The sequence below is a fragment of the Brienomyrus brachyistius genome, chromosome 24 (genome assembly GCF_023856365.1).
Source record: "Brienomyrus brachyistius isolate T26 chromosome 24, BBRACH_0.4, whole genome shotgun sequence".
Classification (NCBI taxonomy): Eukaryota; Metazoa; Chordata; class Actinopteri; order Osteoglossiformes; family Mormyridae; genus Brienomyrus; species Brienomyrus brachyistius.
Window position 1 is genome coordinate 870,001 of NC_064556.1, and position 14,629 is coordinate 884,629.

Consider the following 14,629-nt stretch of genomic DNA (forward strand, 5'->3'; position numbering starts at 1 on the left):
TCTAACACAAGCAGCCCTGTTTGATTAATCAGGCTCCCAGTGCTCAGTTTGCTCTCTCCTCTCCCCCATGGGAGCCCATGTTCTTTAAGAGCAATGAAGCGCCATCAAGAGAGATCGAAATCAGCCGCCTAGCTCTAATCACCGCCACAGCTATCAAGACAAACCCGCACACACACGTTCAAGCCCTACAACGCATGCACACACACACACACACACACACACACAATGGATTTCTCAAAAGTTATTACTGGGTCTAAAAAAAATCAATTTAAAGAAGTAGCTTAGTTTCCCATGTGAAAACTGGGCGGTTCTCAATATGCCATCCTGCTCTCCCTGAAAGACAGACACATGCGTAAATTACAGGTGATGGGAGGTTTTGGGGTCAGATCTCAGGGTCGAACAGCATCTCTCACCCCTAGAGCAGTTCTCACTCTGTCAGGCATGGGATCTGGCCCCATGACCTTCCGGAAAGCGGCACAAATCCCTGCCCACTGAGCCACAGCCCAACCATAATAATTGTGATTCTGAAATATTCCCAGTCTGCAGTCTTGTGGGCCACATGACACACCCACCCTCCCAGTCCCCCTTGTGTTCTGTTCCTGCTTCACCAGGAAGACCCAGCATTGCTCCGGCGGATCGCGGTCCGCGGTCACGTCATGCGGGAAGGGACACGTCGTCATGGCAACAGGAGACGTGAAGCACAAACAGTGTGAATGCGGCGCGGAGAGGTTAGTTAGCCACCTTCGTGGGAGGGGGGGGGACACAGGGAGGGGGTAGGCAAGGTGATAAGCAGGGAGTGGGAGTTCGGAGGGAGGGGGAGTTTACATGTGTGCACGACACACTTATCACTAGAGATGTTCATTAGGATAAGGAGTCATAGTGACGGAAACACAGACAGGGATGGAGGAGGAAGGAGCCCACAGGCGCCCGAGCGTGTGTGCAGATCAGCTCCTTCTCCTACCCCACTCCCCCATTAACAAGCCTCTTTGATGTCACGAGATGGGAGAGCAACACCTGGAAAATGAGCACAGCTTCCTTCTCAAGGGCAGTGAAGCGGAGACCCTGAGAGGAATGAGACTCACGTGACGTGTTGCTCGACATCACAGCCACTGTTCGAGGGGCAGGGACCCCCCCCCCTTAATGAGAAACACCGGCCCTCTTTCAGCTTCACAGTCTTCTGCTCAGCGCATCCTGTTAAGGTGGATCATTTGTGCTCAGATGCCACGAAGGTGGCGTGTTCGGCTAACCTGATCACTGAGTCATGGAGCCAAGGAGCACTGCATCTGAACACCGAGTCACAGAGCTGCGGCTAATCAGCATGCTGAGTCTGAACACAGAGTCACAGGGCCGCGATGAGTCAGTGCACTGTGTCTGAACACCAAGTTGAAGTCAGGCAGAGGCAAACAGTATCTGAACACTGAGTCATGGAAACGAGACAAGTCAGGGCACTGCGTCTGGGAACTGGCAGAGTGTGGCTCTGAAAGCTGCCACAAGATCCCCCAAATAAGAATGTAACCTGCATCCCTGTGTGTCTCGGAGAGTTCCTGTGAGCCCCTATGTGTCCCTGAAAGTTCCTGTAAGCCCCTGTGTGCCCCTGAAAGTTCCTGTGTGTCCCTGAGAGTCCCTGTGTGTCCTTGAGAGTTCCTGTAAGCCCCTGTGTGTCCCTGAGAGTTCCTGTGAGCCCCTATGTGTCTCTGAGAGTTCCTATGTGTCCCTGTGTGTCTTTGAGAGTTCCTGTAAGCCCCTGTGTGTCCCTGAGAGTTCCTGTGAGCCCCTATGTGTCCCTGAGAGTCCCTGTGTGTCCTTGAGAGTCCCTGTGTGTCCCTGAGAATTCCTGTAGGCCCCTGTGTGTCCCTGAGAGTTCCTGTGAGCCTCTATGTGTCCCTGAGAGTCCATGTGTGTCCCTGAGAGTCCCTGTGTGTCCTTGAGGGTTCCTGTAAGCCCCTGTGTGTCCCTGAGAGTTCCTGTGAGCCCCTATGTGTCCCTGAGTGTCCTTGAGAGTTCCTGTAAGCCCCAGTGTGTCCCTGAGAGTTTCTGTGAGCCCCTATGTGTCCATGAGAGTCCCTGTGAACCCCTGAGAGTTCCTGTGAGCCCCTGTGTGTCCCTGAGAGTTCCTGTGTGTCCATGAGAGTTCCTGTGAGCCTGTGTGTCCCTGAGAGTCCCTGTGTGTCCATGAGAGTCCCTGTGAGCCCCAGAGAGTCCCTGTGCTCTTTTCGCCAAGCTTGGAGAGCATCTGCTCCTTTTCATTATCCGAATGCATGCACTGCAAGTGCTCTGATGTGTCTATATTGTCTGCAGTGTATGATTATTTGCGTGTGTAAATCTGTGTCCCTGCCCCGGGTCACCGCTTCTGGAAGGACCAATGACCGCATGAATAAATTCTAAGCAAATTACCTAATTCGACAACCTCCATGCGTGTGAATAAGATGAACACTATGTGAGGACTTCTGCGTGACTAATCAACACTGACACAAAAGTGACGCAAGGAAACACAAACATGAACAATTACTCATCCTTTATATTAATATCTCTGGCTGACAAACACTCACCGCACTATTACGCCATCCATGTAATAAATCTTCTGTATGTTTAATGTATCGACCCATAGCGACCCAGCACTGAACTGACCCAACAAGCTTGTTCGGGGCACGACGAGGGATCGATTTCTTAGAATGACAAAAGCTTTTTACTGTATTTTTAACAGCTTTTGGGTTTTTTATGGTCGATGAGGTAACAGGCAGTGATATCACAGTAAATACAGGTTACGCGAGAACAGGAACCACAGTTAGCAAACCATTTCCCCCAGCACAATGCCAGTGCATACTGTACAATCCCGCCAGTAAAAGAAAATGCTCCTTCTCATTTTGAAAAAAACGCATCAGCAGCCAGTTTTCTCGACTGCTTGTCCCAGTCAAGGTAATCTAGACACACCCGGAAAGTGCTAGAAGGACGTCTTCGTTAGCTTCAGCACACTGGCCTCTGAGTTACTGAGGGTTATTGCCCACGTGTCGTGTTGCCCACTTTATATAAAAGGTGTTATTAGGCAACAACTGCTTTGGACGGTACTGGCATCTCGCTGAAGCTTCGTCCGGGCATTCCGACAATTTAGAAAGCAGTGGTGCGTGATGTGCAGGTACCATTACGATAAACCATTTCGGAGGCCAGGCAGTCCCTGGGAAAGTCCGGCGGGCCGCAGGTGGCCTGGCGGTTCAGGGCAACAGCGCAGTAATCCACCTGCTCCACGTCCAGCCCATTCTCCAGCCAGCGGAAACAGACGATCCGCTGGAAGGACCGGCGGAAGTTGTCCGAGACAAAGCCGTACAGGATGGGGTTGGCGCCGCTGTTGGCATAACTGAGGATGACGAAAAGCTGCGTGACCACAGGGTTGGGTGGCCGGTGGAAGATGCTGACCAGCTGGACAATGTAGAAGGGCATCCAACAGACCACGAACACGGCCACCACCAGCAACACCATGCGCGTGATTTTCTTCTCTGATTTGCGCCGCTGCAGCCAGCCGGCTTTCAGGCTCACCGCTCTCATGCGTACCACGATCAGGCAGTAGCACAGGCAGATGGCCACCACGGGCAGAAGGAACCCCAAGAGGAACGTGTAGACCACGAACGCCTCCGACCAGGACGACTCTGGCCACAGGAAGTTGCAGTCAACCCCGCCGTCCTGCGCCGGCACGGTGTCGGCGAAGATGATGATGGGTAGGATGACCACCAGCGAGAGCCCCCACACGCAGACGTTGATGATCTTGGCCACCGTGGGCCGGCGGTAGCGGGCCGCCTTAATGGGGTGCACCACAGCAATGTAGCGATCAATGCTGAGCACGGTCAGGCAGAAGATGCTGGTGAACATGTTGATGCCGTCCACACTGAGCACCAGGCGGCACATGAGCGAGCCGAAGGGCCAGTGCTGGAGCGCCGCCGACGTGGCCAGGAAGGGAACGCTGAACATGAAGAGCTCGTCGGCGATGGCCAGGTTCAGGATGTAGATGTTGGTGGCCGTCTTCATCTTGGCGTACTTCAGGATGACGTAGATCACCATGGTGTTGCCCGTCAGGCCCACGCAGCACACCAGCGCGTAGATCGAGGGGATGACGATGGCGCTGATGTCCTGTTCCAGCTCATAATCCTTGTAGTCCAAAGAAGAGTTGACAGGCTGTCCTGTGGGGAGCTCCTCTGTACCATTGAGGCCTGACATGTTGCTCTTCAATGCTCCAGGCAGTCCCTGCCTCATCCCCCCTGATTATGTGCAGGACCGGCTGCTGTTACCTCGCCCAACAGGGCTGCAATGGCAGCAACGCAACCCATTATTAGAGCACTAAAGAAATCCTACCTCGAGAAACGAGCAGCCGGAACATGAAGCGAACTTATTAAGCAATTCCATGAAAAGCATCTGTACTAATTAAAGATTAATATAAGGCAGGACTGTGTCTGTTTTGAGATGCCTCACTGGTGTAGCTCAGAAGTTAGCCTCGTTTACACCCGAGCAGGAAACACGGAGCCAGGTCCCGATAGTACACAAAAACGAGGTGCGTCATCCAAACGCCTGTCTCGCTGGCTTTTCACTCTTTCTACATACCTCCACTGCGGACGTTTTACCAGCCCAGTGTACAGCTGGCATGTAAACGCTCCCTGGTGTAAATTCTCTCTTCGCAAAAATACTGTCACACGAGGCTTCTTGAAAAATTTATAAAAAGCGTCTCCTGGACCAATATTGTTATTCACTCATAAATATGAATCGGCGGCTTCGGAGTCCTGCAGGACCTGGGTGAGATTCTCGCCTCGACGGCAGTGGCGTCCTCTGAGGCTGCGTGTGATCGAGATGCCAGTGACTCCAGTGAGATTTTCCTTTCCCTTGAGGCTTTGTGATGTTTTATCTCTGGGGAGCGTCCATCCATCCGTCCAGATCCACTCCCTGGCCGCTCCGAGGTCGAGGCTGCAACAATGGAAAGCGCAAGTAACTATGCATTTATTACATTAAGACACCAATAATGTTTACACTTAGAGATGTATAATCATATATTTCTGTATCATATTTCAATACATGCAAGAAACTATATTGGGTCCTGTCTATTACTGTGAATTCACAATAGATTCTAAAATAGTAGCTTAAGTGTAGAATCCTCCTCCTTAGATGATCTCGAAGGCTGCTCTTCCCATAATAAAAATGCAGTCATTAAATTTGCATTGTACTGAGGTATGAGGCAATTATACAGACACAAAAAATGCGGGTTTATATCAGGCACAAAAATATGTCATTTTGTCTATTGTTTGCTTAATACATAAAAACACAAGGTATGCATCAGATAAAGAAAACACAGCATGAATGAATATATATACATATGGACATTCAGACCAAAGCGAGTCCCAGAAACATTGATATTAGAACATGTCCCCTGTCTGAGTGACAGACAAGCAAGGGAACACCCAGTGAAAATGGGGCACGATTCAGAGGGACAAACTGTCTCCGGCCAGTGAGAGCTGGGAGGACGGATTCACAGATGATAAATACCGATAAGCGACAGCAGAAAGCAGGCGAGCTTCTGAGCAGAGCAGCACGATGCACGCAAACACTGGTCGTTCCGCAAAAACCAGTTAAAAGCAACCCAGACTAGCTAGCAGAAACTAAACCTTATGGCGTTATTTCACTCAAATCAAAAAATCCGTCTCACTTTTAACACTCCGCTCAGAAGTGGTTTAGTTAAGCCCAGGACAGTGTTAACGCAAAAGAGTGACGGCAGAGCTGAAAGAGAGGGTGTTAAGCAGATGCGGTTACGGTGAAGGACACGGTATGGTCGGGCACCTACCACGGCTCCGGTGTGTGTAGAGTGCCGGAATTAGCCGGAATCGGCTCTTCAGCACGCTGCAGTGCCTAAATTCAATTGACTGCGTTTGATCCACTGTTGAGTGAGAGAGAGAAGGAGACCTGCGAGTGTTACAAGCTGGGGGGGGGAGGCGGAGGGGGCGCTGGGAGGCGGGCAGAGCAGCCCCCACCCAGACTAACGTCGCCAGATCAATGAGCCGCTCTCTTCAGTGCGCTGTACGGTGCTGGTGGCTTCTTTCTCTCTGGGGGGGCTTGACTTATTTCCCTGGGGGGCGATTGGATGCAGCCCTTGCGTCGACTTCTGCATCTTCACCTGGGTCACAGTGACTGACCGATCCTACTGGCTGACACTATGGCCATGTGAGTGTGGACCCCCATGATGTCCCCAGAACCCATGTTCTGCGTCTCGATGAGTAAACAACCCTCCCCAAAGAGGCCCAGGGCCTCCGTCCACTTTGGAGTCTTGTTAAGTTGTGACTCGGGAGACCTTGACCAAACCCAAACATACACCCACACACAGTCTACAATGTACATTAATAAGGCCACTGCCAGCACAGATAAAATTAAGAGAACATACATGCTGTTCCTAAGGCCCTGTTGCAGAAATGGATGAATTTGCATTTTAGGCACAAAATATGCCAGATCTGCTATCGATGCCTTTGAAATGCAAATATTCCAGCACAGCCCAGACCGTGGAGCCCAGATGCAGAGATTTGCATTTCCATTTCATTCTAAGCTTTTTATTAAGCCTGGCTTCACACCTTAAAACTGTCCATCCAAAATACACCACAAGTAATGTAACCAAACTATTTTTTTTTCCTAAAATACATTTGGTTTTCTTTTCACATCCGGACAAGGAAAAGTTATTTTTCTATTTTTTGTCTTACTCAATATAACAATAAACGCGCTACTTGCACCAATCTGTTATATACTGTGTACTGGCTTCTGTAAATAACAGTGAATGTGGTTGTGATAACACAGGACTTGGTGTCTGATGTAAAATAATAAATGATAAAATAGTAGCGATTTTCTTGCTTCTCAAACCAAAACCTCCTCAAACACACTCTACTGAAAGCAGAATGGTAATTTCTCATATTTCCATGGATAACCTTAAGACTAAAAAAAAAAAATAATAACCCAATAAGCATCCCAATAACCGCCAGTCAACTTGAAGTTCCTGTGCAGAATTAGACACAGATGATATCTCATGAACGCTAATAAAGACGGGGCAAATAAGGACCAGGGCCGGCACGAGACTGCTCTCCGCGTACAGCACGGCACCGCGCCTGCGCAGATAATGCGGCTCAATTCTCTGCTGGATGTTCAATTCCATTCAAGGGCAATTCCCTACTGGATGCAGAAAAAAGCAATTTAGCAGTCATCTTTACGTTTTGATACTGTTAACACAAGCTCAAGTTCGACTACGGCTAAATGACGCAATAAATAAATATATTTAAAATCAATATAAATAAAGAAGAATATGTTTCCTGCAGTGAGCTTGTACAGCTAGGCAGGGAGGCGAATAATTACAAGAACCAACAGGTGGCTAACGATCAAACAGGACGAGCTAAACCCCGCCGTCTCCGCTCCATTTCGCTTTGGCCGTTTGTCAGGCTGCACGCGCCTCTACCTGTAAAACACTTTAATGACAATGTTAAAACCCTGCAATTCCAGTTCCCCTCACTTCGACTTCATATTAGCAAATGACAACAAAATAAATATCCATTTATATACTGGCATTGAGGCAGCAGACGGTGCCGCTTTGCACCCCTTAATTTGTGCCTGCTTTGACCGCACTTACGACTTGCGGCATTATGAATAATTCAGGACCAACACCTGTGCGGCAAACGGCTTTTACGCTCGAAACGCTGCCCAAAAGCCCGGTGAAATCTCTGGAAAAGGAATAAGCCGAAGACGGCACTGCGTCTGTGTATAGGTTATATACTCGGCTGATAGTATTATATCTCCCGCTTCTGCGAGTTTGCTGTGGAGCATCAGGGATTAAGAAAAATGGGTGTTTCCATTTAATGTCAGGCGTGGCGGAGAAGCTCAGGAAATAAGCCCTTGTTCGGTATATTTTATGTTAAGAACGCTGTAAATATTTAACTGGTTGCCTCACACGTCCGGAGTTGTTAGTTTGATTCCTCACCCTGTCCTGCTTGTGGAGTTTGCATGGTTTCACTGTGCGTTTCCTCTAGTAGACGATAACGTATATTTAGACTCATGGGAGTTTTACAGTACTACAGTTTTACAGCAAAAAATGTTCTGAGGGCAGATGGAGAAATGATTGGTTATCTCTCAGAACCAATCAGATTGTATAGGAGGCAGGACCAATCAATCTGATGTCTTGGTCCCTACTCCAATAGTTGTTTTAACCCACCTCTTTCACCTGATTGGTTGTCTTTCTGAATCAATGACTTCTCCTTCTGCCCTCAGAACATTATTGTGTAATTTAGTGTGTGTTCGAGTTGCTTCTGCCCTCCAATGGCTTGCCATTCGAGGACTCCCACCGCACTGAATAAGTAGCTATTAACCTCCCCCAGCTCGGAGTTAATTACATCATTCTTTAGTGGTATAGGATGCCTAGCTCTTATTGGAGGTCTCTGATTTAGAGGGGTTGAAAAGCCCTTTACTATATCATACACACAGTACATAAGGATGACATTTTTCCCCCAAATGATGCTGAAAGATCAGATGGTTTCTGGTGTGTTGGCATAGTACAACCTTGGCTTATAGTTCATGCAGTAATGTTGTTGTTTTTCATTTTTAAGAGTAAAGAAAACCTACGAAAAATGGAACTCAGAAAAGATAATTGACAGACAATGCTAACAGTTTTGTGTCATTTTTGCTACGTTCGGTTATAATTAAACTGGTATTCATGCCTGTCGAGATGTCATTCCTGCAAATGCTATAACCCTAATGGTGATATATTGTTTGTTGATGGACTGAGGGTAGGATGGAATTTGCTTACATAATCCCTCTTCTGTGAGACGCAGAGATGTTCTCAAGCCCGTGGACAGGGTCTATTGATTTTCCGAGACACGCCCACCTTTCCATCTTGCGTCCAATAAGACGCCAAACACATTGTGCGTTCTCGCCGATCCTCCTCAGCTAAAGGGCCCCTTCCAGCAGCTACGTGATATTTTAAAACAAGCGGTGTTGTCATGCTGACATGATGGCGGTCGCCATGGACTGATCTTTCCCATATAAAACACGCATGTGTTCCGTCTTAAAGGTACACTGTCCGACTCAGAGGCCAGATTATCGTGTAGCTGTGAAAACTAAAATGACGGGTAACAGGAGAAGGACGGTGTCACTTATTAACAGGATGAGACGTGTGTTGGTGTCTGGAAGTGTCCTCCACTTGATTCTTTTCCAGTTTAAGTTCCTGCGTTTATTTCACGCTTAGTATTTAAACCTTTGACTCATAAATGCCTTAACTGTGACTCACAATGGAACAAACTGCATAGGAGATGGATGAGTAGATGAACAACTACCTTAAGACCTTTGTTCAGATGTAAATGTTTAAGTGTAAATGAATCGAAGACGGTTTGGAGCGTTGGTATGGCGACACTGACCAGTATTTCGGGTTTCCCATCCTCTGAATAAACTCCAAATCGAGACCCTAACCCTCACTACAGCCTTAACTGTGTTGGCATTTGGTTACTGGGAGTTCCACAGTGTCACACACGTTTAAGTGTGCAGTGTGAGACGGAGTCCGCACCGGTTCTCTCATGGAACCGCGGATCCTTGGGCTGCCATGTGTAATAAGGACTCTGTGTGTAAACAGCCTGGAAACTCCGCCGGCAGGTCTCCCGCCCAGCATTCCATGCACCCACCTTTCATGGCCTACCCCCCCCCCCCTCCTTTGTTGGTGTTAGGGCCCCCATTCGCAACGTTGACGGTGTGATGATGTTACTATGGCAACTGCTGCTTCGGGGAACGGGTACATATGTAGTCATCCTCTTTTCCTCTTTCGCGATTGGCCAGTTGTTTCGCATAACTTTTTGCATACCAGTACAATTCCATGGCTCAGTAGAAAATCAGAAAATAAGCTGTTTTGCTGTCCTTTTGTTCTCCATCTGCTACACCCCCCCCCACCCCCCGCCGGTCTTCCTAGGGTGGCCCTTAGGACCGGTATTGGATCTCTATATATCCAGCTGCCAGCTTTCATTGGGGCTCAGTCTTAGGACGTTCTCAGAACTCAAGCCTCTGATCTCGGCTGCCTCGTTTACACGTCTGCCATCTTGGTTCTGTATTTCATTTTTTTGGTTCCGATTTCTTATCCTGTTGCCCTGGTCCGCATGTCTTGGTTTGGGTCCCCTGGCTCCACCCACTCCCCACACTAAAGTTCTCCTCCTGAAAGCCCTGATGAGAAGCCCTTGGTTCTGGTGGACAGTCTGTGCTTAGCAGCGATCTGCCCAACACACTCTGGGACCATCGGGCACAGAACGAGGGTCCTTTCTTCTCTGTGTTGTCAGATCTTGGAACCAGCCTTTGTCCCCCCGGTTATTGAGACCCTGATCTTATCACCATGAAATCTATGGTGGCTGCCTTTGGTACTGAAACAGTCCGATGGATTTCATAGCTGCAGGAACCGCTGAATATTTTGCGCTTGTTCACCCATCTGTCTATTTTAAGGTAAGATGGGAGGGATCAGATCAGTCGTTCCTGCCGTGCAGCCAGTGGACTGAAGAGCAGTGCTGCTGACACTCAGAGTGATGCATGCTGGGAACGGGTGGCCCTCCTTCAGGGGAGCCGGCTGGGCCTCCGACCGAAATGAGAGCCCTGGGACACTGGCCACACGTGTTATTGAGGAAGCTTGGCTCTGAGTTTGCATCCATATCTCTCGCTACAGGCCACACTAGCTGGCCTCTGACTTCCTGTGGCTCACTCTGTCTTCTCCTGGATCTGTGGGACGGCCCTAGTTTGAGGACACGTTGCCCCCCCTCTCTCAGGGGGCCCTTTTGTGTCAGACACAGTTGAGTACGAGGCCGACGTCGTGTGCTTGCATGGGCAGCCCGTCTCTATGCTCTTGTCACATTTCAATTAAAATGCGACAGCTGCATTTCGCCGGAGGGACGAACATGGGGATATAATGACAATATAATGGGGTGAATTTTGAGTGCCGTGGATATGATCTGGTGCACTGAATGCAGGGGTAGGTGTACAGAGCAGGGAGCGGGGGGGGGGGGGGGGGGGGTAGGTTCCCCAGCAGGATCCTTGATGTCCTGTATCATTGTCGTGCCACAATCAGTTAAAAACATTAAACAAATTCCATTTACAGCTGGTATAACAACAGAGCAGCTCCGCTTCTTGTCTCTCCAAGGTGCCTTTATAATGATTCCCCTCTATTTCCTTTCTTACGTTCTCCTAGTTTCTCAAAATGTCTGCTGTACTCGGTCAAATCGTTTCCTTTTCTTTAACTTGGCATTTTTTTGCACTTTTCTCGTCTTTCCCACTTACTGCTCCAGTCCTGGATTCAACAGCTTCTCCGGGTTCTCCCCCATTCCTCCTGCTTGTCAGTCACCGCCGGGGAAATCCAGCAGCCGAGGCAGACCTGTGTGACACTGTCCCTTCAAGGTGACATCTGTATAATAGATATTATTACAGATATGCTCCCTGCCTGCTCAGGACCAATTCATGCCGTAAGCCAGAAAAGGCTTTTATTGCGTTGCCCATAACAACAGAGTGGTAGGAGGCGTGGGACTGGGCGTGGATGTTGAATCTGAAAATTTTGATTTATGAACCTATATTACTGAGTCATCAGCCGTCGCAGCTTCTGACACCTTGTTATAACGCTGATTACAGACAATGCGCTTTCCACCGGCGGAAAGCCTTCCCAGCAAAGCTGAGCATCTCCATGTCCTCCCTGCTCCTGGTGAGTTTCGGACCTTCTTCAGATCCCCGCCCGCCTCGATTCTCCTCTTCTGCTCACTGGCACCACTGCCTCCCCTTGTTTGTCAGACAGTGAGCAGAGCACTGGCTCATCGCACTGGAAATTACTGTGACTGACACTCATATAACATCATGCCGAATTTTAAATCTTTGCGCCTTCAGAGACCGTATCCAGCGGACACCACCCACATTTTCCATTCTACTTTTTGTGTTTCTTCTTCTTATTCTGCCTTTTTCTCCCCGGAGCTAAAACTATCAAATTTTATTCACAATGTACCCATGTGCCCCCTCCCCTCAGGAAGTAATAAACAGCAAATGCTACATGCTTCTCCAGTCGACGTGACAGCGACAGCTCCACCTTCTTTGCTCCGCCCTCTTTCTGCTCAGCGAATGGGCCGTCACGTTGCCAGGGAACGAAGCGACGATTGGAGGAGCCGAGTGCCAGGGCAGCTCACTGGTGCTTGATAGAGGTAGCACTTTATGGAGACTAGCTGAGATGGCCTGGGCTATTGATCTGCCCTGTTCTTATACAAAGGGTGCCGGATTACTGAGCCAGCAGGCAGTACTTCACCCATGTTCGGTTTCCAGGTGCAACTGGCACATTTCCGCAGAGTTATAAAGACGCCTCTGCAATACATCCAATATTCTGTTAAATCACTGCCGCGGTTCTTCTGCCTTCTACCATTACAGGCAGGGGCCACGTGACAGGGTGCTGCAGAAGGCCTGAGTCTGTAAAAACACAATCAGGGAACATTGCTCCCCTGAGAAGGCAAAACTATTACGGCACTTTGATGAACATAAGAAATTTACATTCGGCTCATCAAGCTCGTTTGGGGAAATCTTAACTAATAGCTCAGAGTTGTTAAAATCGTATCTAGCTCTGATTTAAAGGAACCCAGGGTTTTAGCTTGCGCTACACTAACAGGAAGAGTATTCCATACTCTAACTACACACTGTGTAAAGAAGTGCTTCCTGCAATTCGTTTTAAAATGTTCTCCTGATAATTTCCACTTATGGCCATGAGTTCTAGTATTTAAACTAATATTGAAACAGCCATTTGGCTGAACATCATCCAGACCTGTTAGAATCTTATACACCTAGATCATGTCCCCCCTTAGTCTCCTTTGCTAAGATTCAGCAGATTCAGCTCAGCTAATCTCTCCGCATAGGACATTCCTCTAAGATCAGGAATCATTCTCGTAGCCCTACGTTGCACTTTTTTCAAGGCAGCAATGTCCTTCTTAAGGTATGGTGACCAAACCAGCACACAATATTCTAGGTGGGGTCTTAACAGGGAATTATATAATTGTAGCATCACTTCGCTTGATTAAAACTCCACACACCTAGAGATGTAACCCAACATCCTATTGGCCTTTTTATTGCTTCCCCACACTGGCAAGAGTGGGACATGGAAGCATCAACATACATACCAAGAAACAGCTTTTGTGGAAGAGTTCCACACTCCCTTGACTTCAGGACTATTTCCTGATACAAAAGAGAGAAAAACTCAAGGGATTGGTTTGGGATTGATGGCAGTTGTATTTTGTATTATCCTGACTAATGTGGGACATTGTGTGCTATCAGTATGATATGAATAAAGCATAAAAATACTTTAATAATATTCCAAAGCAAAACCTTTGTAGTCATCTCAAGGAAACGCTGTATTTGCTAATAAAATATATTTTCGAGGAGACACTGCCCTCTGCTGGATATACACGCGAACTGCTTCCAATAGTAAACTAGACAACGAACTTGATTTATTTCTTTTAAACAACATAGGATCACAGTTAACCTCTCCCGGAAACACAGCATACATGGAAGGGGCACTCTGGAGGAAAGCCCGTCAATTCCGAGGGCGATTCCGAAACATAAGTTCACTATCACCACACAAAGACAGGGGGACCGTTCAAAATCCATAGGCCCAGTTTCAGCTCCAGTCCCCAGACGTGTGAAACTATCGCGATCCAGACAGGATATCTCGCGTACCAATTCAGCACACTAAAATGGTTTTAGTGCATCATGTACCCCTATAATATAAATGTACACACCGTTCCACAGTGTATTAAAGTAAGTGTACTTTAAATGTTAAGGGCAGATACAGATGACCTCCTGAATAAATTAACAGATAAAATAAAACTGGCTACTAAACTAAGAGTTAGATATTTGTGTTACTGTTAGCTCAAAATTGTATTTTGTACTTTAAAAATGTAGGACGCTTACTTCAGGTCAGAAGTCGTCTTCATTTTAAACCTCGGTGATTGGATGAAAAATAACAGGAAGTACTCTAGATATTACAGGCCGTCAGTGGGTTACTGCTTCAAGTTTGCATATTTGTAAATGTACAGTTTTTAAGCAGAATATTTACTTATATTTTGTGGGTCATTGTTCTGCTCTTCATTTTTTTACCAACCGTGACGTCGGCCGGGCGCGTCCACGGAGCAGGTACGCCTGTGACGTCGGCCGGACGCGTCCGCGGAGCAGGTACGTCTGTGAAGGTCTGTCCGGTCTGACTCAGTGCCTCCTGAAAATCGAATGCCTGTTACACAGGTAATACAAGCTGATGTTTTTCAGGACACTTAGGATGAATGCAATTACCAATTGTTTTTTTCTCAATTTTTTAAGTGGTTGCGGATAGAGCCTCTTACTATCATCTGTCCGTGAGCCTTTTCTCTTACTTTCTGTTACGTGTTCAGGATGTACATTATTACTGTCACAAAGACTTTTTAATTAACAGTTCAAGATGCATTAGCAGAGTTGAGTATATCCGTGGGATAATGGCTGTGTATGGTATCACAGCTGTACGCGCTGACGTTTCCGTGGCATGGACGGGACTCCTCTTTCAATGAAAACACGCGTATATTTAAAGAACTTTAAAATGCATTACTTAATATTTTGATAG

The 14,629-nt window shown here is 47.7% G+C and overlaps 1 protein-coding gene across 3 annotated transcripts; it reads right to left on the minus strand.

The window, feature by feature from the left end:
* Positions 1-1,876: 1,876 nt before the first annotated feature.
* On the minus strand, positions 1,877-14,373 carry LOC125719932 (somatostatin receptor type 1-like). 3 transcript variants are annotated; one of them, XM_048994840.1, is made up of 3 exons: positions 14,141-14,373; positions 5,816-5,908; positions 1,877-4,944 (listed from the first exon to the last, which is right to left on the minus strand). In XM_048994840.1, the coding sequence occupies exon 3, from the start codon at positions 4,240-4,242 to the stop codon at positions 3,106-3,108; it is 1,137 nt and encodes a 378-aa protein (XP_048850797.1). In that variant the 5' UTR covers positions 4,243-4,944; positions 5,816-5,908; positions 14,141-14,373; the 3' UTR covers positions 1,877-3,105. The 3 variants fall into 3 exon arrangements, with proteins under 3 accessions (XP_048850797.1, XP_048850796.1, XP_048850795.1); XM_048994839.1 differs by lacking the exon at positions 14,141-14,373 and adding an exon at positions 7,982-9,653; XM_048994838.1 differs by lacking the exon at positions 14,141-14,373 and having other exon boundaries at positions 5,816-9,653.
* Between the last annotated feature and the right edge of the window lie 256 nt (positions 14,374-14,629).